This window comes from Gopherus evgoodei, chromosome 9, assembly GCF_007399415.2.
Source record: "Gopherus evgoodei ecotype Sinaloan lineage chromosome 9, rGopEvg1_v1.p, whole genome shotgun sequence".
Classification (NCBI taxonomy): Eukaryota; Metazoa; Chordata; order Testudines; family Testudinidae; genus Gopherus; species Gopherus evgoodei.
The window spans coordinates 29,114,436-29,139,695 of record NC_044330.1 but is presented as its reverse complement, the minus strand read 5'-3'; the positions used below and the strand labels follow the sequence as shown (position 1 = coordinate 29,139,695).

Sequence of the window (25,260 nt, the reverse complement as noted above, 5' to 3'; positions counted from 1 at the left end):
AATGCAGTTGTGGAAAGAATATTTTATTTGTATTAACAGACTTGGACAGATTGCAGGAAACTCCTAAATATTGATTGCATCAAGGCTGAGTTTCAAATTAAAAGTTAATTTCAGTTGTACAGGTAGCATTTAATGAACTGATTTAAAAAAACAGAGATATTGAAATTTTAAAACTGATAAGTACCATTTCAAACATTAAATCGAAGCTTATGATAATTGCACTCTATACTGAAGGGCAGCAGAAACATACACTTGAGAGAAAAATACATGATATATTAATTGAAATAGTGTTTCCCTAAAATATCTCTTAAAATAAAGCATTGTTTCTTACTTTTCATGTACTTTTCTCTTATTTCTATGCAACAAAGGTGATCACTCTAGACAGAAAACCAATTCTTAGGGCACTTTTGGCAATTCATTTTCTCTCTCCTTTAGTTTATTTTCTCTTTCAATCTCTAATGCACCTGTCAAGGCACAAAATAAGATAATCAAAAATGAGTTACTGTGGTCCAGGAATGGACTTTATTTTATTTTTTTAAACTCCCCTGTTTGAGAGAGTGTAACTTTTAGAGCTCTTTAATTAGTTTTCCACAAATATGCTGCAATAGTCATCTGACACTTGCTGTTAATATTTTTACCATTGTTAACTAGAATAATCATAGAAATTGAACACAGGCAGAGGGAATTCATTTAAAACTTCAAACCAAAGTTCACATAAATTTTAACTGAAGCATTTACCCACCTCTGCTTGCTACTGATTCCCCAAGCAGGCTTCAAAGAGATTATTAAAGTAAACCAGATTAGACTCTAGGAAAACATCCTCATATCAGTTTTAATACACTTAAAATTTGCATGTAGTGCTTGTACACTGTCTTTGGAGAATGAGACCTTTGATATAAATTATACAGTGTTTAACATCTCAGAGTTCTTTGGTAGAAACAAAACATGAAGTTGATCTGAAACCAGCTGATGGCTGATCAGTCAGCACTAGGATAAAATGCATAGATCAGCAAGGCCACTGCTCTGTTGGGCTGCAGGTTTTTGTGGCCTGTCCAGACAGAGTAACACTGAAATGAAAGGTTCTTAAATAAGCAGTGAATCCTTCTGATGTTCTGCCATACCTTCCAAAGGACTTACATTACTTATATCCTGCATGTGTCCTTGAGGCTTCATGAACCCACCCATTATTCCAAAGGAGCACAAGAGGTCCCCAGTGTCTGCCGCAGTAGCAAGGGCAGGAATGATCATGTGGTACAGCCATTTGCTCGGGGCGAGGCAGTTCAGGTAACTTGGAGATAGTGAGAAACTGGATCCTCTATTCTAGAAAACAAATACAAACCCTTACTAATAGAATAAAATCCCCCTGGGATTGCCATCTGGCTGGACAAGAACCACACAGCCTAAACTAAACATGCACGATCGTTACTAGCTTTTCAAATTGTTGGCCAGCTAACCCACTGACTGACATCACACATGGCATCACCAACGTGTATCAAAAGCTGAGCAGCAGCGAGAGCAGCTCACAAAAGTGATTCCTATGCAAGATGTGGAGCACCCAAGTAGACTCTTGGATATAGGCAGGAGATGAAACTATACACAGACAAGCTCACCCATGCACTCCTGGGGAAGATAGCCTGAGAAATGATCATACTAACTATAGTGAACAGCTCTCAAATGGCAGCATTTTAACAGTGACCACTGTAGCAACTGTTTGGGCTTAGCATCATCCCTCCGAAGTGTGGGGTCCGTGTCTAGGCCTCATTACTGAAGTCAGTGAAGGTCTGTGGAGCTCCCGTTCCCCTCTAGGGATAAGTTTTGCCTGGGGACATAGTCAGGAAATGGTCATACATAGAACAGTTAGTGCCAACATAGTCGGTTCAAGAAAAATATATAAGTAGTATCATATATATATAAGTAGAAACAAGTGTATTACAAATGCCCTGGAGATCACAGATTCAGTCTTGGGGTAAAATGTTTAGAAGTGCCTAAGTCACTTTGAGACTCAAGTCCCAATTTCAAAAGTGACTTAAGCACTTAGAAGCCTAAGACTTCTTGAAAGTTAACAGGTGTGAGGCTCCTATGTGCCTAAATCACTTCTTAAAATGAAACATAGATTCATAAGTCACTTAGACACTTTGAAAATATAGTCCTTAGTCTTTATTTGTTTTTATTTTTAACATGATAAAATTGACCATTTTCTAATATACAAGCGAGAGTTCAATCCAACCATTAAAAGCCAAATGGTTCTTTAATTATTATTCTTTAATTCTAGTGTGATAAGTAAGAAAGGTAGGGTGGAATAGGGCAGGGGCAGGGGAATGTGGGAGTGAGGGGAGGGGTGCGGGGCACTGGAGGAGGAGGATGAGATACAGAAGAAAAGAGGGTAGGGGAATCGTGGGGGAAAGCAGGAGTCTGGGATGCAGCATCCCCTTGGCAGCAGCTGAGGCTCCCCTGTTAAGCAGACCCATTGAAATGGAGCTGAAAAGCAGACACCTGGCAACACTACCTGGACACACACACACACACACACACACACACACACACACACACACACACCAGCTGAGCCCTAACCATCTTCACTTGGATCCCCTGCAGAGTTTCATTCCCCCTGCTGGAACCCCCCTCCAAAGAGCCCCTGTGCATCCAGATCTCACACTGAGCCATCTGCACCCAGATTGCCCCACACAAAAACCTCTCACTCCACACATGGATCCACTCACACTAATCCCCTCCACACTTGGATCCTGCTGGACTGAGCCTGCCCACCCACACCTGGTGCAGAGAAGAAGGACCCCTGGGTGTTTCTGGGGCAGGCCCAGCCCTTGCACTCTGTCGAGGGCAGGTGCAGCCTCACTGCTGAGTCCCTGTACCTCTGGGGGCTTCATAGTGATCTCCCACCTCAATGCAACCAGAGGCCTGTGCATCCCCACTGCCATACTGGAGCCACATTTATTTATTGACAAATAAAATATAGACTCATAGACTCATAGACTCTAGGACTGGAAGGGACCTCGAGAGGTCATCGAGTCCAGTCCCCTGCCATCATGGCAGGACCAAATACTGTCTAGACCATCCCTGATAGACATTTATCTAACCTACTCTTAAATATCTCCAGCGATGGAGATTCCACAACTTCCCTAGGCAACCTATTCCAGTGTTTAACTACCCTGACAGTTAGGAACTTTTTCCTAATGTCCAACCTAAATCTCCCTTGCTGCAGTTTAAGTCCATTGCTTCTTGTTCTACCATTGGAGGCCAAGGTGAACAAGTTTTCTCCCTCCTCCTGATGACACCCTTTTAGATACCTGAAAACTGCTATCAGGTCCCCTCTCAGTCTTCTCTTTTCCAAACTAAACAAACCCAATTCCTTCAGCCTTCCTTCATAGGTCATGCTCTCAAGACCTTTAATCATTCTTGTTGCTCTTCTCTGGACCCTCTCCAATTTCTCCACATCTTTCTTGAAATGCGGTGCCCAGAACTGGACACAATACTCCAGTTGAGGCCTAACCAGCGCAGAGTAAAGCGGAAGAATGACTTCTCGTGTCTTGTTTACAACACACCTGTTAATGCATCCCAGAATCATGTTTGCTTTTTTTGCAACAGTATCACACTGTTCACTCATATTAAGCTTGTGGTCCACTATGACCCCTAGATCTCTTTCTGGCATACTCCTTCCTAGACAGTCTCTTCCCATTCTGTATGTGTGAAACTGATTGTTCCTTCCTAGGTGGAGCACTTTGCATTTATCTTTATTGAACTTCATCCTGTTTACCTCAGACCATTTCTCCAATTTGTCCAGATCATTTTGAATTTTGACCCTGTCCTCCAAAGCAGTTGCAATCCCTCCCAGTTTGGTATTGTCCGCAAACTTAATAAGCGTACTTTCTATGCCAACATCTAAATAGTTGATGAAGATATTGAACAGAACCGGTCCCAAAACAGACCCCTGCGGAACCCCACTTGTTATACCTTTCCAGCAGGATTGGGAGCCATTAACAACTACTCTCTGAGTACGGTTATCCAGCCAGTTATGCACCCACCTTATAGTAGCCCCATCTAAATTGTACTTTCCTAGCTTATCTATAAGAATATCATGCGAAACTGTATCAAATGCCTTACTAAAGTCTAGGTATATCACATCCACCGCCTCTCCCTTATCCACAAGGCCCGTTATCCTATCAAAGAACGCTATCAGATTAGTTTGACATGATTTGTTCTTTACAAATCCATGCTGGCTATTCCCTATCACCTTACCACCTTCCAAGTGTTTGCAGATGATTTCTTTGATTACCTGCTCCATTATCTTCCCTGGCACAGAAGTTAAACTAACTGGTCTGTAGTTTCCTGGGTTGTTTTTATTTCCCTTTTTATAGATGGGCACTATATTTGCCCCCTTCCAGTCTTCTGGAATCTCCCCCGTCTCCCATGATTTCCCAAAGATAATAGCTAGAGGCTCAGATACCTCCTCTATTAACTCCTTGAGTATTCTATGCAGAATTTTAAAATAGTGTGTGCATAATTTTTATTTTTTTGGCACAGAATTCCCTCAGGAGTATATAGGGCATGAAAGATACTTTAGACAGCAAATTCTCGAAAACAAAATGTGTGAAATAACCTCCATCTCTCAATAGTTTTGGCAATATTCACATATATTTAATATTCATAATCTCCAAATTATTAATTTCTGAACTGCCATTTCTAATCTTTACTTCTGTTTAATGCATATTACTTAATGTGATGTGGCTTAGCCATTTTGCTAGAGGAAAGAACAAGATATTTCTACATATTTTATCTAGGTATAAGACTTACAATCTATTATGGTTCTGCTCATGTTCCAAAGACTTTTTATAATACAAAATTCAAATGAAAATGTATACTCTAAAAATATAAAATTTGAATCTATCACAAATGTATAACATTTTTTCTTGGCTATGGGGGATAATAATAAAATTTGAAAATAAGAAATGTTTCAATTCCATATCCATTGTTACTTACAGCTAGTATTAACTGGCCAAAAATAAATTAGCAAAGGCTAATTCATTTTCACTGCCCAAGAAATGATCCCAGGAAGAATGTATGTAGTTGTTTATGTAGGAGAGTACTGAAAAATCTACATGGGTCCCACTGTTCTACATCTACTAAAAATTGACTGGATATTTCATTACGGTGACCTGTTGACCATGGCTGTTTATGCTATTAACAGTGTCAGGCAAGTCTGAGCTTGAAGCATCAAACTCTGTTTATAAACAATTTATCATGTTAACTTCGTGTAAAGCCAAAGAAATACCTATGAAGTTTTTTTTTTTAAAACAGTGGTCAACTCATTTCACAGTCTGATCTAACTTAATAAGAAAATATATATTAAAAAATGTAAGTTTAGGATACTGTATGGCAGAGCACTCTAATTGCCTTTTTAGAGAGTTTTCATGCAGACTAAAACATGTTATGCTTGGAAAAAATTTCTCACTTGTAAAGTAAATCCACAGCCACCTAGTTCCAGTCCTATGCCAAAGCCCATATAGTTGCTGTTGATGACATAGGAGGTATTGCCTTGACCATTGAACACAGTGAAGTAAACTGTGTCACTTCCTACCAGTAGCAAATTTCCTTTATTATATTTGTCACTGGCTCTAAAACAGGGAAAATAAAAACCATTAGTGTGCAACAAAAATCACTATTTTATGGCCCAATTTAAATTGCATCATAAGGGTGGCATGTTGCTCACCTTACTCCCACAAATAATCCTACTTGATGTCACTGGGAATATTCCTATAAGTATGATGAGCAGCATTTGGCCCTGAATTTTTTGGTGTGGGTTTTGTTTGTTAAAACAAAGGGCCAGATTCAGGTCTCTACCAGTATAATCTGGATTAACTCCAAAGACAATAGAGTATAACGAAGATCAGAATCTGCCCCAAAAGGGACATCATGTAAAATTCAACTGACAACATTGAAAGATAAGGCCCAGGAAGGATCCAAAGTCTGTAGTCCTTTTATGACCAGGTAATGCCTAGATCAATAAATTGTTTCTACTGTATATCCCATGTTTGGTTAAGTACAAATACAGCACTGCCAACAAATTTAAGTAAACACTCTTATCTAAAGTAAACAAAAGCAGGCTAACACGCGTTGGTACTTTTATTTTTAAAAAATCACATTTAGAAATACCCTATTTTAGTCACTGTTCTCTTGAATTTTGAGACCTATCGTAAGTCTTTCATGCAGTTCATTACTTTAAGAATATATATTTAAAATACCCTTTAAAACCACCCTCAATCCCCTGGCTTCACTATCAACTGATGGAATTATTTCTCAGGCATTTCAACTAGAAAGAGATACATGACAGGATTGTCCTCTCATCCCTCTTTTTTAATGTCTCACTTGAACCACTGGCAATAGACATATGTCAGCACTCAGCTATTGAAGGTGTAACTATAAAGAAGAAAAAAATACAAAATCGGTTTATATGCTGATGACATTATTGTACTATTGAAGAATCCGTCCTCATTAATCCTATCATTACTGAATCTAGTTGATATTTTTAGAAAGATCTCTGGTTTTTGCATGAACTGGAATAAATGACAAGCAATGACAATATCCAAAAGACTAGCTCCTTCTCAGTTTCAGCATTTTCCATTTCAAATATACAAGGAAATATACAAGGTGCTACTATCTGTCCTAATTGTCCCAAAATAGATTTGCGACACACAGTGAATGTTGGAGATGCAAACAGTCACATGCCAACCATTCACACATCCTCTATACCTGTCATCAGGGCTGGCGGTTTCATTTAGGGGGCCTAGGCAATCGCCTAGGCCACCAGAATTATTGGTGGGCAGTGTTTTGCCAGAGGGGGTGGCAGGAGGCTCCAGTGGAGCTGCCGCAGTCGTACCTGCGGACAGTCGGCTGCTCGTGCGGCTCTGGTGGACCTCCTGCAGGCACGACTGTGGCAGCTCCACCGGAGCCGCGAAACCAGCGAGCGGGGCGACGAAATTCCTGTCTGCCTAGGGCGCTAAAACCCCTAGCGCCGGTCCTGCCTGTCATAAAAAGCATGTGGTCTGGAACACAATATTCAATGCTCTCTCAAAAACTTAAAGCGTTGTTATCTTTCCTTCCCCAAGCTTGTGTATTTTACAGGTGCTGGATGAGTTCGTATTACATTGCAGTAACTATTTTAATGGACAAAAGAGTTATTCTGAGAAAATGAAAAACTGAAATTCCTCCTTCAGGCACAGACTGGCTTAGTGAGCTCTCTACTACTGCGTTAATGGAAAAAATGACTGTCTAATAGAAACATTTGAAAAAAATAGGAGGATGTCTGTTCACACATTGCATACTTTTGCAGTTTATTATATATTAATTCCTGATACTCATAGGCTATGTTCTCACTTATTTATCTTTTTAGTCACTTTAATAATTGATGCCTGCATGACCTCTATGCGTTCTGGGGTGTGGGGTGTGTGTGTGTGTGTGTGTGTGTGTGAGGGAGGGCTTGTTTGTTTTTGTTCTGTTTTTTCCAGGCTTTACAAATAATGAACACTGAATTTTGTTTTTGTATGGTATTTCCGTCCAGCACATGTATTTATATATGTTTTAAATAGTGTTTATATTTTATATAAAAACAATAGAAATGAAGTTTAAAAATGCCACCCTAAATGTCTATGCTTAAAAGGGTACTATAGAGTTTGACCAAAATGTAAACACCTCCTGCCTGCAATGTGTTATTCCTCCCCTCCTGATAGTAATAAAACTATCAGCCATACACATACGTACAAGAACAGTGTTAAAACTCCAGCTGGTAAGCTGGATAAGCCACCAGCAATGTGCTCAGGGAGCCAGATTTGTTGCAGGTTTCAGAGAGGTAGCTGTGTTAGTCTGTAGCCACAAAAACAACAAGGAGTCCTTGTGACACCTTAGAGTCTAACAAATTTATTTGAGCATAAGCTTTCATGGGCTAGAACCCACTTCATCAGATGCATGGAGTGAAAAATACAGTAGCAGGTATAAATATACAGCACATGAAAAGGTGGGAGTTGCCATACTAAGTAAGGAGTCAGTGCTAACAAGGCCAATTCAATCAGGGGGGATGTGGCCCATTCCCAGCAGTTGAAAGACGGTGTCAGTATCAACAGAGGGAAAGTTACTTTTTGTAGTGACCCAGCCACTCCCAGTCTTTATTCAAGCCTATTTTGTTGCAGCGGCTCATGAACTGCATGTCACACTGTCTCTTGTTTAGTTCCCGGCCACGTTTATTCTATGCTAGCTGGCATGGGACTAAACAAGAATAGATTTTCTGCCAGTCTGTCAGAGCAACAAAGTCAGAGCCCAGGAGTCTGTTTTGCAGAGGATTAGGTGTTTGAGTGTTGCAGTCCTTCTTTTGGAGAGCTGGCAGATTTTTCTGTCTCGGGGACAGTGGTGTATTTACATATAGAACAGATGGGCCAATGCCCTGGACACCAGCACTTGAGAGACAGAGAGAAGGATTGCACACATGATTTTTCACACATCGTGTGTTTCACTATGGCCTCCTGGATGGCTCTTTGATCACAGGGGTGGAGATACAGGACCTTTTCTTAAATAGAGCAGGCCAGGGAAAATAGCCTTAGTCTGGGCTCTGAGCAAGAGAGAAGATCAATCATCATTGGGTGACTTTTACATTAAATTGTTTCAGGGATTCATTTTGAGGACTGTGAAACTTATTTTAAGATATCTGGGCTGCTCTCCACTTTTTATATGCTATATATAGTGCATATTTTAAATAAAATCCACTCCTTGATTGTAATAAGCCATTATTGCCCTAATTACAAGAGAAAACTGCCACGTTTATCAATTCATACGTTGAATCATGTTTGATAGTTTCCTATCACATTTCATTTTATCTTTTAGATACAACCTGGGCTAACGACATACACAAACAGTAAACTCTTTGAACTTTACACTGAGCAGTTTAACACAGGGACAGGTTAGTGTTAAAATTAAAGGATATTCAGACCCCAGCATATGCAGAAATAAACTAAAAACTCCAACAACTCTCATAAATAGAGCCTACTTAATACTATAGAATGGACTTATCTTTCTCACCAAGATCAGAAATGTACTTACGCTAATAATCCACAAAAGCAAGCAAAGGAAGAAGCCTTACTTTTGGAATTTAACTACCTCCAAGCATCCTTTGGCATATGTTTTAGAAAGAAGTTCTTTTGTAGGTATTGGAAATGTGTCATGGTCAACACAGAACCAGAAAGTAACAGAGAAGGTGAGTTTTAAGGCTTCAATCAGCACATGTAAATAGTCAGCAGTGTTATGGCCAATGTCTAAAAATGCCAACAAAAATGACAAAAGTTTTAGTTTATTTTTAACCTTTCAGTGTTTTTTCAGGCTGTAAGGACATTGTTTACCCTGCTGTTATTGGATGACATTAACTATTGAATTGATTTCAACAGAGTATTACAAGGGATGGATCTGATCAATTCTTTCCAGGGATACTAAGGAAATAATCATTCATTTTGGACTTAAGAATTCTTCAAAATTTGGCTTATAGTCTTCAGTGGTATTAGGTGTTTTATTCCACTTGACGCTATCTGAACAACTCCGAATTTTGAACTGGAATCAAGCTATTTATAAAATATCACACTATTTTTGAAGTTATATCAGGGCCACTCTTCGAAGTTGTCATGTAATTTGCTAAATTTTCAAATTTATATTAAATTTTCAAAAACATAAATCTCAGAGAGTCTGTTTTATACTAGAAAATGTCCCAGTCCAAGTCCCACTATACTCTGTTTACTATATTGTGATATTTAGTAGAGAATTATCCACTGTAGAGTGGAGTCATGTCTAGTAACAATTTTATTTCCCTTTTTGCTTGGCTTTGAGGAAAATTTTCTTCAACGTTGAAAAAGAACATTAACATGCCTGGAAATCTTCCTTTTGTGTCTGCTTAAATCATCCTCAAAGGAAAATTTCACAGACACAGAAAAATTCTTTCCATTGGACATAACCTAGACCTTTAATATTAAAATTGTCTAAAATGTGCAGGGCTGTCAAAGCTGTGATTCCTTGTCCATCTGGAGGGATTTCCCAAACATTCACATCCTGGAATAGCAAGAGGTATTATTATTCCCCTCTTTTAAAAAAAAAACTTTCTAAAGGTTTCCCGAATATTATGACATACTTATATATCAACAATGATGTAATAAAACTGGGCATTTCTTCGAGGCAAAGAGAAACCAGGTAACATTAAGGTGGTATAATTTTTCTTTCATTCAACCTTGTATAACAATAGTATGGCGCCCCTATAAAACAGTACAGTATTCTACATCAATGACCCAAACCATTGTCATTACACTAGTGTAAGCAATGTTGTTTTCCCCTTTTATTGTTGCCATAAAGGATAAAATGCTAGTCCTCTGCCTGGGGGGCGGCTTTTGCCCATAAAGTAAATACAGACATTGGCTTTGTAAAACTCTTTGAGAATTCCCATGTATAGTCTTTCCTAAATATACATTGGCTCAATGGAGTATGTGGGAAAACAGGAGCCTATGTTTCAAATATAAATAAAACTTATTTTTTGAGTGCTTATGCAAACTTGTCCTTGTAACATTGAACTTATCCAATTCAGTTTGTAAAATCTAATGTTAAAACCATTAAGTTCTATATCTGCTTCGAAAGGTTAAATACCTATTTATCTGAAAAGTTTATCAGCATTAACTGAGTAATATATAGAGTTGCCTGTCTTTGAATATTAAATTATACACTATAACCCTGTGAGTTCATTTTTAAATTGATAACAAATGAGCCTGCCCTGTGTTCTTTGACAACACACTCACTTACGTCAATTGGAGTTTTCCCTGAGTAAGGACTATATGCAGGGAAATCTGCTGGCAGGCCGGGACAGTTTGTTTACTTGCAGCGTTTGCAGATTCAGCCAAACACAGCTCCCATTCGCTGCAGTTAGCCGTTCAAGACCAATGGGGGCTGTGAGAAGTGGTGTGGGCTGAGGGATGTGCTGGTTGCCTCTTCCCGCAGCCCCCATTGGAATGGCGAACTGTGCTCAGTGGCATCCGTGATCAGCCGAACCTGTGGATGCTGCAGGTAAATAAAGCATCCTAGCCCGCCAGCAGATTTCCCTGACGGGTAACAGCCAAGGGTTGGCGATCCTGGACTACAGGTTTGGATCTAGATTTGTCCAGTTATTTCAAAATAGCATGTGTAAGTTGCTCTGGGTATGTTCCCTTGTATCTATATTTAGTAATATTACTCAGTATATAGTGGATGTGTATCTATGACTAATGATTTTATTAGCAGGTCAGGAAGCACTGACTGTCTTTTGACATACCTTAGTTAATAGTTGGGTGTGCAAGCACAGCGTTTGATTACGTACGTACTCCATGAAAAATGCAAGAATCAACTGTTCATATGGTGAGAATAAAAACAATTCACTCAAAAAATGCTGCTCAGCAACCCTATGATATTGGATTAGTGGGAATATTAAACTATCCAAAATATAATTTCCAAATTCATGTGACATCACACACAGCCATTGAATACTGCATTTGAAAACACTTGGGGCCCAATCCTGTATTTTTTTATGCACCAACAGCTCCTGTGGCACTTAATGGGAGTCCGGGATATGCCAAGAATGCAAGATCAAGCCTAGGACACCACCAATCCCTATCATTAAAAAAATCTTAGTCTTTTGCAATTTCAGTGGACATCATGCTTTGGGAAGGCTCTGCACTGACAGCTCTGGAGACCTGTACTCACAGAGCTGGTAAAAGCACATGCAGTCCTAGCATCCCTACACTGCTTTACAACTCTGAAAGGACCATCTTTAGAGGTGAGAAAGTAAGTTGGTTTTCATGCCCATTCAGTAGTTGGCATCTCTGTTGAGATTGCCAACACAAGGGCCAGTGCTGTATGAGTTGTGATAGTGGTTTTCAAGGAGAGGAATCCCATCCATTAGGAACTGTGCTCAGGCCTCCCAGGTGGCTGGAATTTAAATCAGCAAAGTGCAAAAAGGAAATAAGATGCCCATTTTTGACAGGGAAGATAATTAGCCATTGGAACAGATCCCAAAGGCTGTGGTAAGACTCCAAATGATGGAGAATTTAAACCAAGACTGGATGTCTTTCTAGAAAATATGCTCCAGTTCAATCACAACTTGATGGGTGAGATGCAGGAGTCCCACCATTAAATTCTGTGAGTTATGCAGGATGTCAGACTAGGTGATCGCTCTGGCCATAAAAATCTGTGAGTTTCAAGGCATATGAGTTTCATGTAAGTCACTGAACAAAGTTCAGGTGACAGTTTTCTACATTGCCTTATTAGTGTCCTCCCTGGACATGACTGAATTCCCTGCAGCTGCAAAGAACAGAATGTTTTTGTCTCCCTTTAGGCTGGGGAGGAAGAGGAATCTGCTTGTGTGACAAGGGAGGAGAGGGAGTCAGATGGAAGGAGAGTGTGAGAAAGAGCATCAAGAAAACTGTTGAGGTAATAAGGAGGAGAGAGGGTACCTGGATATGGGCTTCAAATGTTTCTGAAACTCCACTCTGGTCAATACTCAGTCCATCTCTTTATGCAGATGCTCAGAATAGCTCCTTTCCAACCACTCCACAGTTACACATTCCCAAATCCAACCCCTGATGGAAAAGCAAAGACGGGGAGAGTCTGATTGTGATCTCATTGTGTAAAGCTATGGAGAATCTTCAGACCAGCAGTGGACATAGGGGAAAGGAAGGGTTTTTATTTTGCCAATCTGGCCACCATACAGAGGAGAAGTTGTGGGACAAAGGAAAGAATTCCAAAGATGATTGGCAAGGAAACCTCAGTTCCATTCCAGTCTAGGCTGCATGATAGAAAAGTCCTTCTCTGAAGTATGAGGGAGAGGGAGGTAGGAGAATATAAAAACAATGAGCAACATGTGGTAGCTTCTTGTGGAAGAAGCTATGAGTGGGGGGAGTGATAGAAGGCCCAGGAAATCACAAGGCTGAATTTTCTCCTAATGCTCCCTTGTCTCGCCTCAGGGTCCAATTCAGCAAGGTACTTAACAGCTTGCCTAATTGTAAGCATATGAGTAGTTCTGTTGATTACAATAGGACTGGTGCTTAAGTTTAGGCACAGTCTTGTAAGTCCCTTGCTGAACTAATAACTCAAAATTCAGCATCTTTTTGGCATTATACAGGGGACTCAACTCCTAAGTTTCAGAGGGTAGCCGTGTTAGTCTGGATCTGTAAAAGCAGCAAAGAATCCTGTGGCACCTTATAGACTAACAGACGTTTTGGGGCATGAGCTTTCGTGGGTGAATACCCACTTCCTCAGATGCATGACTAAGTTCTTACTCAGTGAGAAGTCAATGGGAGCTTTCCCAAAGTAAAGACTTCAGGAGGTGTACAAATAGTACCTAGAATTCACAACCTGAATGAGAGAGATTCACTGGCAGGCAGAATACTAGTTTGCTTTCTTTTTAGTATGAATGTTTTCAGATGGATCCCTGCTAAGTGGCAAAGCACAGCTGCTGGATACCTCAGCTTTGAATATTAAAACAAACTGCTTAGTTCCTGTAAGTCCAGTAGAAAGTTGCACTGGACAGCAGATTGTCAAAGTTAGAATCAGGACTCACAATTTGTCAGACCACTCTGTTTTATTAGCACAGCGCTCTGCCAATAACATTCAGAATATGTGAGCGGCCATGCAAGGCCAAAACAGTCTTATTTATACAGATAAAAGAGCGGGAATCAGACAAAGGAACAAAGAAAGCAAAACTGTAAAATTCACCTGGGGCACAGCATGCATATCCTACTTCCTTACTAACTCTTTATGGATCTGAGGCTAATACTTCACCAATTGCCCTTAAATGGTGCAATTGTTCTATGTGAATGTCTGTATTCCTGACACCTGGATTGCAGCATTCCAACAGTTTTTCTTAAAGGTACAGACAGCATTTCTTTAATCCTTTCTATTTTCACAATATAATTCATTCTACTTTCACAAGATCTACACAGCTACCCCTCACTTCTCCCTTCCCTGATAAATACTGCAGCTCAGTGGTTTCTTGCTGAATTCCTCAGATGGATGTAGAAGCTTGAAGGGCATGGAGCTTTTTCCCCATGCTGAACAGACTGTTCAATCTACATTCTATTAAAAATAATTACAATGAAAAGAAATAGTTTCCACTCTTAACTAAAAAAAAATCGATTTGCTTTTTAGCCGTTCATTAGCTCATCATATTCACATTTACAGGAAGGCAAGCTTGAATCAAACTCACGGATCAAAACACTTCAAACCTCAGCGTTCAAAATCCAGATCTGAATCAAAATTTTACAGCTTGAGCCCATCTTTAATTTGTAATGAATTCATTAGGTAATTGCTAAGAAACAAAATAGGGCTATGTTTTCTATGTTAGACCTGCACAATTGCACACACACATTATCCATAAATAGCTGATGTGAACATATAGCTAGGTTATTTGTATTCCTATATAGCCGGTTAGGCACCTAGATGGCCTTATGCACACAAATGGCATTTGCATTCACAAGGACAAATACTTGACTTCTTCATGCCTGGTGGATATTCGCAGATATAAATTAGGCATGCAAATACATAAGTACACTTCTTCATGCCTAACTTGGTAAACCAAACTCATGATCTCTACCACGTTCAGAACACTGAACCTTCCTTGAATACCTTGTAAATTGGTTTGACTTCATCGCTGACCTGGCTTTTGAGATCTTCTAAATCCATTATTCCTCCGTTTTTCTGAACGCTTTCTATAATAGCTTCTGCAACACAACCTGCATAGAATCTTCTTTTGCCAGATTTTGTCAGCTCCTGAAAGAGTTGTAGCATTTAGCCTGAAACCTACAAAACAAAGGACATTCTAGCACAGCAAGTTTGTCTTGGTCAAAGTTAAATTGGCATCTTCATGTGGATTAAACTATTTAATTCTACTGGTTATATGATTTGGATGATTTCGGTGATTTACATGGGAAAAACATGTAAAATCCACTCTGAGAATGATTGTGCATCTGGGAGAACTTTGATCCAGTTCTGCCCTGTCTTATATCCTATGCAACACATTCAAAGCATTGCATCTCTATTGAAATGGCAGTCTGTCAATAGGGAAGCACTTAGCTTGTTGTCCCTTTTAATTACTTTAAGCCATCTCTGGTTGAGTTCAGAGCTTTTTGAGCAATGTCTGTTGTATCTAGGGGTACGTCTACACTACAGGATAATTCCAATTTTACATAAACTGGTTTTATAAAACAGATTGTATAAAGTCGAGTGCACGCGGCCACACTAAGCACATTAATTCAGCGGTATGCGTCCATGGTCCAAGGCTAGCGTCGATTTCTGGAGAGTTGCACTGTGGGTAGCTATTCCGTAGCTATCCCATAGTTCCCGCAGTCTCTCCCGCCCCTTAGAATTCTGGGTTGAGAGCCCAGTGGCTGATGGGGCAAAAATCATTGTCGCGGGTGGTTCTGGGTAAATGTCGTCATTCCTTCCTTCCTCTGGGAAAGCAACGGCAGACAATCATTTCAAGCCCTTTTTCCCTGGATTGTCCGGGCAGACGCCATAGCATGACAACCATGGAGCCCGTTCAGCTTTTCTTTTTAACAGTCACCGTATGTGTACTGGATGCCGCGGACAGAGGCGATACTCCAGCCCTACACAGCAGCATTCATTTGCTTTTGCATGATAGCAGAGATGGTTACCAGTTGTTCTGTACCATCTGCTGCCAGGGTAATTTGGCAATGAGATGAAGGTTATCTGTCCTTCTGTGCTGTCTGCTGCTATCATGGGTGCCCCTGGCTGAGGTCGGCCAGGGGCGCAAAAGCAAAACTGGGAATGACTCCCTGAGTCAATCCCTCCTTTATGGTTTCTAAAAATAGAGTCAGTCCTGCCTAGAATTTGGGGCAAGTGTACTAGAGAAGCAGTGTATCAGAGAGTACAGCTGCTCCGTGTCAGATCCCGCAGAAATGATGCGCTACATGCCATTCACAGGGGTTGCCCCTGCAACAGCTCCACCCATTGCTTCCCTCCTCCCCCAACCTTCTTGGGCTACCATGGCAGTGCCCCCCCCCATTTGTGTCATGACGTTATAAAGAATGCAGGAATAAGAAACAATGACTTGTTAGTGAGATAAAATGAGGGGGAGGCAGCCTCCCCGTGCTATGACAGTCCAGGCAGGACATTAAGCAGTGTGGGGGAGAGGAGCCCAGCATCCCGCTGCTATGACAGTCAAGGCAGTACAGAAACTTTTCTTTACACCAGAAAGGGAGGGGGCTGAAGGAGCTCAGCCCCCCGTGGCTATGATGAAGAAGGTTACCAGCTGTTCTGTACCATCTACTGGGAATGACCAGGAATCATTCCTATTTTTACCCAGGCACCCCTGAGGCCAGCCAGGGGTATTCAGCAGTTATCAGGCATGTACCATCTGCCACTAGGGAGGGGAGAGGAGTGGATACTGCTCTTCACTGCTGCAATATCGCGTCTACCAGCAGCATTCAGTAGACATAGGGTGACATTGAAAAAAGTCAAGAAATGATTTCTTTCCCTTTTCTTTCACGTGGGGGGGGGAGGGAGTAAATTGACGATCTGTTCCCTGAACCACGCCGGACAATGAGTTTGACCCTACAGGCATTGGGAGCTCAGCCAAGAATGCAAATACTTTTCGGAGACTGCTTTGGACTATGGGATAGCTGGAGTCCTCAGTCCCCCCTCCCTCCCTCCATGAGCATCCGTTTGAGTCTCTGGCTTCCCGTTACGCTTGTCACGCAGCACTGTGTAGCCTGGAGATTTTTTTTTCAAACACTTTGGCATTTCGTCTTCTGTAATGGAGCTCTGATAGAACAGATTTGTTTCCCCATACAGCAATCAGATTCAGTATCTCCCGTACGGTCCATGCTGGAGCTCTTTTTGTATTTGGGACTGCATTGCCACCCGTGCTGATCAGAGCTCCACGCTGGGCAAACAGGAAATGAAAATCAAAATTTCGCGGGGCTTTTCCTGTTTACCTGGCCACTGCATCCGAGCTGAGATTGCTGTCCAGAGTGGTCACAGTGGTGCACTGTGGGATACTGCCCGGAGGCCAATACCGTTGATTTGCAGCCACACTAACCCTAATCCGATATGGTAATACCAATTTTAGCGCTACTCCTCTCGTTGGGGAGGAGTACAGAAACCGATATAAAGAGCCCTTTATATCGATATAAAGGGCCTCATAGTGTGGACGGGTACAGCGTTAAATCGGTTTAACGCTGCTAAAATCGGTTTAAACGCGTAGTGTAGACCAGTACTCCCTAAGGGTTAAATTTGTCCTAGCTTACACACTTGCAGAATTCACTCACTCACATTTGGTAATCCACAATGCTTTCCCTCTATCCACCACATCATTAGTTTTGATTAGTGAAGACATGACATATTTGCATTGGCAGCACATAGTATTTCATCAGCAATGTACTTTGCATTATTAATATATAGGCAAGGTATGAGCCCAATCCTACTCTCCCTGAAGTCAGTATCGAGAAGAAACTCTCACTGACTTCTGAGCCCCAAGTCAGAAAGTTACATCTCTGTTGAATGGAGAGACTAAGCCAGGTTAGGAGAAACTAAGTTTATTAAGCAGAAGAAGCAAAGGTATCACAGATACTGGTGCTTCAGCAGGTAGGGCAAGTAGCTTTGTCTTATAATTATATGTGCATGTATGTGTAATGCATTTATTCAAAGAAGCAAGGGTGTGACAGATACTAAAGAACTAGCATATAGGTTACACAGCAATAGCTTAATGTTAAGAATTGAAGGGCATTCCATAGCTATATAAGTAAGCAAAAGACAGGGCAGGGTGCATGCTCGACTTCCCCTGTTTGAAGCTGTTCCACTGTGGATAAATAATCAGAGAGTCATTGGGCCAGAGAGAGAGCACAAACATGAGAATGACTCTATTTCCTGGTGGTTCAAACGTTCACCCAGGGTGTGAGGGAGACAGCATCCAGTCCACCTGCTTCAATGATTCTTTAATCATTCATCCAAAGTAGAACTGTGGAGTGCCAGATCAGGGCAGAAACATGGTGTCTAAGGAACTTTTACTGGAAAAATTTATGCACCGAAAGAGTTTAGGTCCCTACAAGGTTCGGCAGGGGGTGTTTTGTACATACCAGAGGAGCTTGATTCTGGGGTTTAGATGCCTAATATGGCAGTCAGGTACCTAAATCCTGTTGTGAATATAGCTCTTAGTGAACAAGCCAAGTAGAGAAAAGTCTGCGAACAGAAAGGATTATAGCTGCGGGAGAACTGCAATCTATTGACCTCAGATGTCTGCATTATGTGCGCCCTTACTAGAGGGTTACAAACATTGAGTGGGATAGGGAATTTGAGGGCCTAATTCATTTCATTTCTGGTTAGCGGTTGCTGTAGTTGGTGCTAACAGCACAGTTTACATTTAAGGATTTTTTAAATTTAAATTAATCTGCTGGTTTTTTTACTATAGCTCTATTTGATCTATGTCTGGTATTTAAGATTCGGGCATACTTATTATACCTTTATGAAGTTTAGTTTGTTCAGCTTTCAAGAAATATTATTTATTTGTATTGCAGTAGCACAGAGGAACCGATTGTGCTAGGCACTGTACAATCACAGAACAAAAAGGTGGTTTCTGCCTCAAAGATATTATAATCTCACTATAAAACAAGACACAACAGCTGGCTAGAGAGAGACAGGTAGAGGATCACAAGTGAACACTGAGACAACATTGGTCAGCATGCTAAGCAGTGGTCTCAGGATTAGAATTGAAAATAGAGTGCATCTACAGAAAGAATGGATGGAGTATACAAAATAATGACCTCTCCAAATGAGAAATATGTTCAATGAGTTTTTTAACAGGTGGCATGGGATTATTCAGGAGAAGAATCTTCATACAAGACCAAATAGTACAGCTGTATTCTTGGCCCCATATAAGTCAATGGCAAGAGTCCCACTGACTTTAATAGGAGTAGGGTTTCACAAGGCTGTTTTCCACTCATACCAGTGTAACTCAAATGACTTAAAGAGTTACTTCTGGTTTATACCACCATTAGCGAGATCAAAATCAGGCCCTATGAATCTTAGCCGCTGCACTGCAGGGTTCCACCCCAACCTCTGTGCAGAGATAGAAGGCAGCAACCTGCTTTGATGTGACAGGGTTTTAGCATTTCAAAGGCAATGGTGAATCAGACGGTGCATTTTGCCCCAGGAGGTACCTGGTACTGAAGGGATGAAAGGACAAACAGTGGGATGAGGTGTATCGTCTCTTCTATATAACAAGGGAGTGTTCCCTTAAGTAACAGGTTACAACCTGGTACCAAGTTGTTAAATATTAACAGGAGACAACTAATCAACTGAAACTCAGTGAACTCCTCTTCTTAATCATCCAGACACATTAAGAAACAAAAGGAAAAAAATGTTAACCATTTACAAAAAATATATCTATTAGAAGTGTCCCATTATAATACACACATTTCTGCAGGATATGCGGCATGGTAATCTGGGGGGCATAGTTGTGCAAATCATTTACTATTTTTAAAGAACACAATAAACATTTAAAGTGTTACTTATTCGTATTTTTTACATCTAGTTTGTCTCCTAATTCTGATTTCCTGGTTACCTGATCCTACCGGACTCCTGCTCTGACCAGTAGGTCAGACCACCTACATCCCAGTTGTGACATTAATAAGGAGATGCATGCTAAAATAAGTTTAATTTTACAAACAAAGCAAAACACCCATTGGTTACTCAGTTGTTCCAAATATCCCAGGGACTGTAATCTAAACACAGATTTCCTTATGTCAAAGGTGTTGACCAAAAATGGATTGCAGATCCCTTGTCCATGATGAGGAGTGTAGCCATGATTCGGTAGCTCTTTCCCAGGTTTGTTTCCAGGTGCTTGTAATACATGAGCACCACATTTCCAATGATAGGCAGTAATCTCTGACACAGGAAAACATTTCTCAGCTGATTTGATAGCAGCTTGCAGAATCTGTCCCATGGAGAGTGGAATAAACAATTAGGAAAAGATGACAAAATCATTTCCAGATTATTGAATTTGCAACTCGGGCCCAAAAAAGCAAAATCTTGTACATGGGTTTAACTTTACACAGAAGTCGTTCCACAGAAGGCAGTGAGACTACTCATAAACATCAAGTTAGGTACTTGTAACTGTTTGTACGAGCAGGACCTTAGTTCTTACAAAGAAACCAACACATAGCGTATCAGACTGCATCAATATGGCACTTTACCTACAACTGTGCTTAAAGTGCTACATTTGTTTTGGAACTTCTGATTCTTATTATTTTACACATGCAATGCCCACTTGCAGCAGTTATAGGTAAGTAATGACTGTAAGTGACACTTCAGTGGAGTAACACGGTAATTATTTTTTCCCTCCTGTTCCCCTGTAATGTCCTATGTAGTAAGGTTTTGCTCAGCTCAGTTTTTATGGCAGAAGAGTATCCAGATTTCAATGCTGACTCTTTATTACTGTTTTTTCTCCCTATTAACAATGAAAGAGGGACAGGTCTAGGAGGATAGAGGATTTTTGCCATCCCTGTCATTCTGGGACACGATTTTCCCACTTTTCCTTCTTGCTGACACAACAATCATTGCATGAAGCACAAGTGGTGCCCCGTCATGACTACCCCGCTCCTCCCCCAAGAACTGAAAACATCCCATCTCTACTACACTCTCAGCTGCTACCAGTCCAGGGAGCACAAATCCTAAGTATTGCTCCTAGCTCAGTGCTCAGTGAGCTTTTGATTTTCCAACATCTCTCAAATATTCTTGGTAGGGAAGAGTATTAGGATGGGATGGTGTCATGATCACTCCCCTAATGCAGTAAGTGGCTGGTAATATGAAAGGGAACTTTAAATGTAAATGGCTAATCTGCTTGTCTTTGGGGTTTTCTTTATAACATTTCCCTCCATTTAAAAAAATGCACTATTGTAATTTTACAAATTAGTGTTTCCTATATAAAGGAACAAAAGGAGAGCCATCTATTTAAACCAACGCCAAAAGGTAGTTCCTGAATTTTGCCTTCCCATTCCTTTTAAAATGAAAAAACCTAGGAAAGGACATAAACCAGAACTCAAGACCTAACCCAGCTCCTTAGGAAAGTTTAGATCCATATCCAAGCTTTGCAGCTTTGTCCCATTAGAGAGATGGGGCAGGAGCAGGGCCAGAGCCAGAACCACAATCCCAGATCTGAGCACATGCCTGCATTGAACTCCTCGCCCACGAAAATTGTCCTTCAGTTGTGAAATTACTGGGAAAAGGGACACAGACATCAAAATGAAACAAAGCTGGATTAAACAGCAGATTTAACAAAGATAAGATAATGGGTAAAAAACTCACAACACTGCTAGCAGAATTTGTATTTATATTGTACCTAGAATGTGTATTAAACAACTTCTTTAAAACAAACATTTTCACTGAGCTTCACCTTTTTGCTTCCATATAGGGAAACAGCTTCACACCAGCTAGCTGTTGTGCTTGGCACAGTGATATTATGAGCATGAAGGAAGAGGCTTTGTCTCATTAAAACTTGCACTTTTAACAACTCAATGGTCAATGCCTCTGGAGACCTGCCACTGCAAGGCAAACAGAAGTGCAAACGGAACATGACAAAATATCAGGCCATCAGGTTCAGTTGACAAAAGAGTGATAGTAACACTGGAAGCACAGTACAGCAGTAAGCGCATGCCCAGCAACAGCATGAAAATGCATCAGAACAATTATAACAAAGTCACATTTTTCACAAACCAGTTCACTGTGTCCCATATCCTGCAGGCCTTACTCTGCAAAAACCATATTTAAAAACAAGTTATTTGAATTGCCACCTTGACTTTTCCCATATTTCATTTCTGTCAGAAAGTCAGCAATATCCGGTCAGGGACACTTTCTGTGAGGTGCCTTAGAGCAACTGACAACTCAGTGGGAATGGCCATATGAGCTGAGAGTGTGTGTATCAGAACCTCACAGAATATAGCTCTTGGAAAGTTGGATTTCCCACCTGCATAAAATACTGGGTTCTAGCTGTTTCTGAGATAGTCACTGCTAAAAATAGATCAGAACTGAAATGGGGCGAAAGAAGGTAAGATGGTAATCAGAAAAATGTAGCTTTAAAGCCTGACATCTTATGAACCACTGGGAGTAGAAGTAAATGCTGTGTCATGCTGGTCAGCAGGTTTTCAATGAGATACAGCATTTAGGACCAATCCTACAGACCTTGTAGAGCAAAAAAATTCTAGCCTTGGTGACTTGTGAAAAAATTGAACCTTCAGATTGTCACTGGTCCCTTCAATTAGTAATGTTTCTGGCCCCTGTTCCAGTATTCAGTATGGCAAGTCCAGGAGCCCAGACCAATGTAATTTTTTTCCCTCTACCCTTGTGTTTTAAGTTTCAATCAGACTTTATCTCATATTTATTTCCAAGAAATTATCTTTATTTTGCTAGCACTTTTATATCATTGATACAGTTTGCACAAATTATTCCAATGAATAATGGTAAATATTTTCCAAGGGAAAGGATTCTCTAATGGTATTTCCAGCAGAGAGCCCAAGGGCCCTTAGTACAATTGGATATAGCTCAGAGTTATATCATTAAAATACTTTCCTGATACTTTGCAGACAGGTGAAGAAAATCAGTGTTATCTGCATTAGAGTATTCATTGCTCTCCCTCATGACCATAACAAACAAGAATATAAGGGCACCTGGAAGTGATATTCTTTCCACAGTAAAACTCTCTGGTAGGCTATAAAGCCATCTGCCTGCCTCTTTTATAGCTTCTTGATTACACATACAATAAAAGTCCGCTGTGGAATAACAGTTATTTCTTCGCCATTATGAATAATGCATTTGAATAGAATTCAAATATAGGAAAATTAAAAAAACAACTGAAAAGGAAATGAGGTGCAAATCTGGAATCTGACCTCTCCCTAACAAATGTCTTTCCAGTGAAACTGGCACTGGAGACTGGCTAGCCATCTGGAAGTTCGACTGTAATTCAGAAAAGGCATTAAACAACTCAGCCTGAAGGCACTCATTTAAAAATGAACAAAGAGGACATGACAATGATGTTATGGATGTTGTCAAGCCTCATGTAGACAGAGCCTAACTCTGTACGCCTTTTCTGGTGAAATTCCTATTGAAATCAGTCTAAATTCTGCGCTCAGTTATACTTATGCAATCCCAGGAAAGCCTAGTGGTTTGAACTAGAGTTTTGCCTGTATAAGAGGCTGAAAGATCAGATTCATGGCAACCCTCTCATCTGAACTTGCTCACCCAAAACAATACCAGTCTAGGGTCTGATCCTGTGAGGCAGCTGAGCGCTAGCTGCTCTAACTTCCATGGAACATTCTAAGGCTCAATCCTACTGCCATTCAAGTCAATGGGAGTTTTCCTACTAATTTCAAAGGCAGCAAGATTGGGCCTTTATTTAGGCCATGTCTACACTGTAGCTGTTACAGTGGAACAACTGTGGCGCTGCAGCTATGCCACTGTAGCACTGTAGCATAGACACGTCTTACATTAACGAAAGAGGTTTTTCTATTGATGTAATTAATTCATCATTCCGAGAGGCAGCAGCTCAATCGTCAAAAGAATTTCTTCCTTTGACCTGGTTGGGTCTTCACTGGGGATTAGGTTGACCACACTATGGCACACATGGAGTGAAATTTTTCAAGGCCAGGAGTGATGTAGTTTGGTTGATCTAATTTTTAAACGTCAACTGGGCCTTACTCTGAACTCAACAGGAGCTCTCTCTGGAGTTATCCAGTCCCCAATAGATGAATAATTTTAGTTGTTATACAAGGAGGATTTTCCCAACCTCAGACAAAGCACTTCTGAAAGCCACAACCACTCCAATCTGGCTAACAAATAACACTTCCCTTTTTTGTATCAGCCTCCTGTGACTTTTAGTAATGAATAAAAGTCTTTAGTTATTACAAGGAAATCCAAAAGACCTTCCCTTCCTCTCTGGATTGTGCTTTTATAAAATGAACCATAGAGATGTGATTCTGCAAGTCTTCTGCACATGGAATCCCTTTTTAAGCCCATATGAGCTTTCCCCACACAGAGGGCTTACAGGAGCAAAGCCTAAATCAGATGGTAATTAATGTTATAAATTTTATTTTTAATTTGCAATAAAGTCAGGCCAGTGCCAAGTGAAAATTTGCAGAGACTCAGTCAGGAAAACATTTTTTTATAATCTGGTGTGATGTTCTGTACCCAGAGATCTAATCTTTCCTCAAAAATCAGCATTTGGATCAGCAAAACTCACAGCTTATGAGCCCAGATTCAAGAGTAATAAACTGGCCTCAATTCAGCTGAGTGGTCTGGAAAGAATTCTGTGCCTGACAGTAACATTTCACCCAGATGCTTCTTCCTAGAACAATTAAAGATCTCTTGCTAATACTGCCCTTCTTGTCCCTCATCTTCAACCCACAGACATTCACTTTTCTTTTACACATTTGAACTAATTCCATGGAAGGAAGGAAGGAAGGAAGGAAGGAAGGAAGGAAGGAAGGAAGGTGCAAGAAGAAATATAAAGTGAAAGAGAGATTCTGGGACAGATTTGCTCTCATTTATAACAGTGAAAAACAAAATAACTTCCTTTAAGTCAGGAGTTACTCCATATTTATATATCAGAGGGGTAACCATGTTAGTCTGGATCTGTAAAAGCAGCAAAGAGCCCTGTGGCACCTTATAGACTAACAGACGTATTGGAGCATGAGCTTTCTTGAGTGAATACCCACTTCATTGGATGCATGTCCATATTTATACTTGGCTCAAAATCTGCATCCAGACATGGATTAAATAGACAATGAACTCATGAGAGCATTTTTCCCCTCAACTGCATTGGACTCCAACACAGGATCGTAACTCTCTGTCCTTATCTTTGGAACTTACCTTCCACTCAAACCTTGCACCTTCTTTGTGTTTGCATCATAGCAGAGACAGAAACAGGTCAAACCTATGCCAGTACTGCACGGTTCAGTGAAATTTAAGGCAGCAGCTATAGCCACAGCAGCATCTACGGTATTTCCACCATTCTTTAAAACGTCTCTGCAAGAGAGAAGCCTGTTAAAATCTGATAGAAGTCTCAGAATTTCCTTCATAGTGCAGGGGAAAATCACAGCCACACTTAAAATAAAGACTCTAGTAAACACCAATTTAGCAATCACAGAACCAGAGGATTAGATGGGAGTATTTTTATCTGCAAAGTAGAATCCT

The 25,260-nt window shown here is 40.5% G+C and overlaps 1 protein-coding gene across 1 annotated transcript; it reads right to left on the bottom strand.

Annotated features, from left to right (window-relative positions):
• Positions 1-396: 396 nt before the first annotated feature.
• On the bottom strand, positions 397-25,145 carry LOC115657640 (glutathione hydrolase-like YwrD proenzyme). The gene is made up of 9 exons (XM_030575702.1): positions 24,937-25,145; positions 21,470-21,617; positions 19,757-20,011; positions 14,686-14,829; positions 10,008-10,095; positions 9,143-9,314; positions 5,468-5,630; positions 1,122-1,320; positions 397-464 (listed from the first exon to the last, which is right to left on the bottom strand). Exons 1-9 carry the CDS (start codon positions 25,143-25,145, stop codon positions 397-399), a joined length of 1,446 nt encoding a protein of 481 aa, XP_030431562.1.
• Positions 25,146-25,260: the final 115 nt, after the last annotated feature.

What these genes read in the sequence shown, in the direction of transcription:
- LOC115657640 (XM_030575702.1), bottom strand. Translation starts at nt 25,145, where the DNA reads ATGAAGGAAATTCTGAGACTTCTATCAGATTTTAACAGGCTTCTCTCT. An exon ending in CCCTATATGGAAGCAAAAAG is followed by an intron (nt 20,012 to 21,469) that starts GTGAAGCTCAGT and finishes TCCATGGGACAG; the next exon opens with ATTCTGCAAGCTGCTATCAA. An exon ending in GAGGTAGTTAAATTCCAAAA is followed by an intron (nt 5,631 to 9,142) that starts GTAAGGCTTCTT and finishes TCCCTGTTTTAG; the next exon opens with AGCCAGTGACAAATATAATA.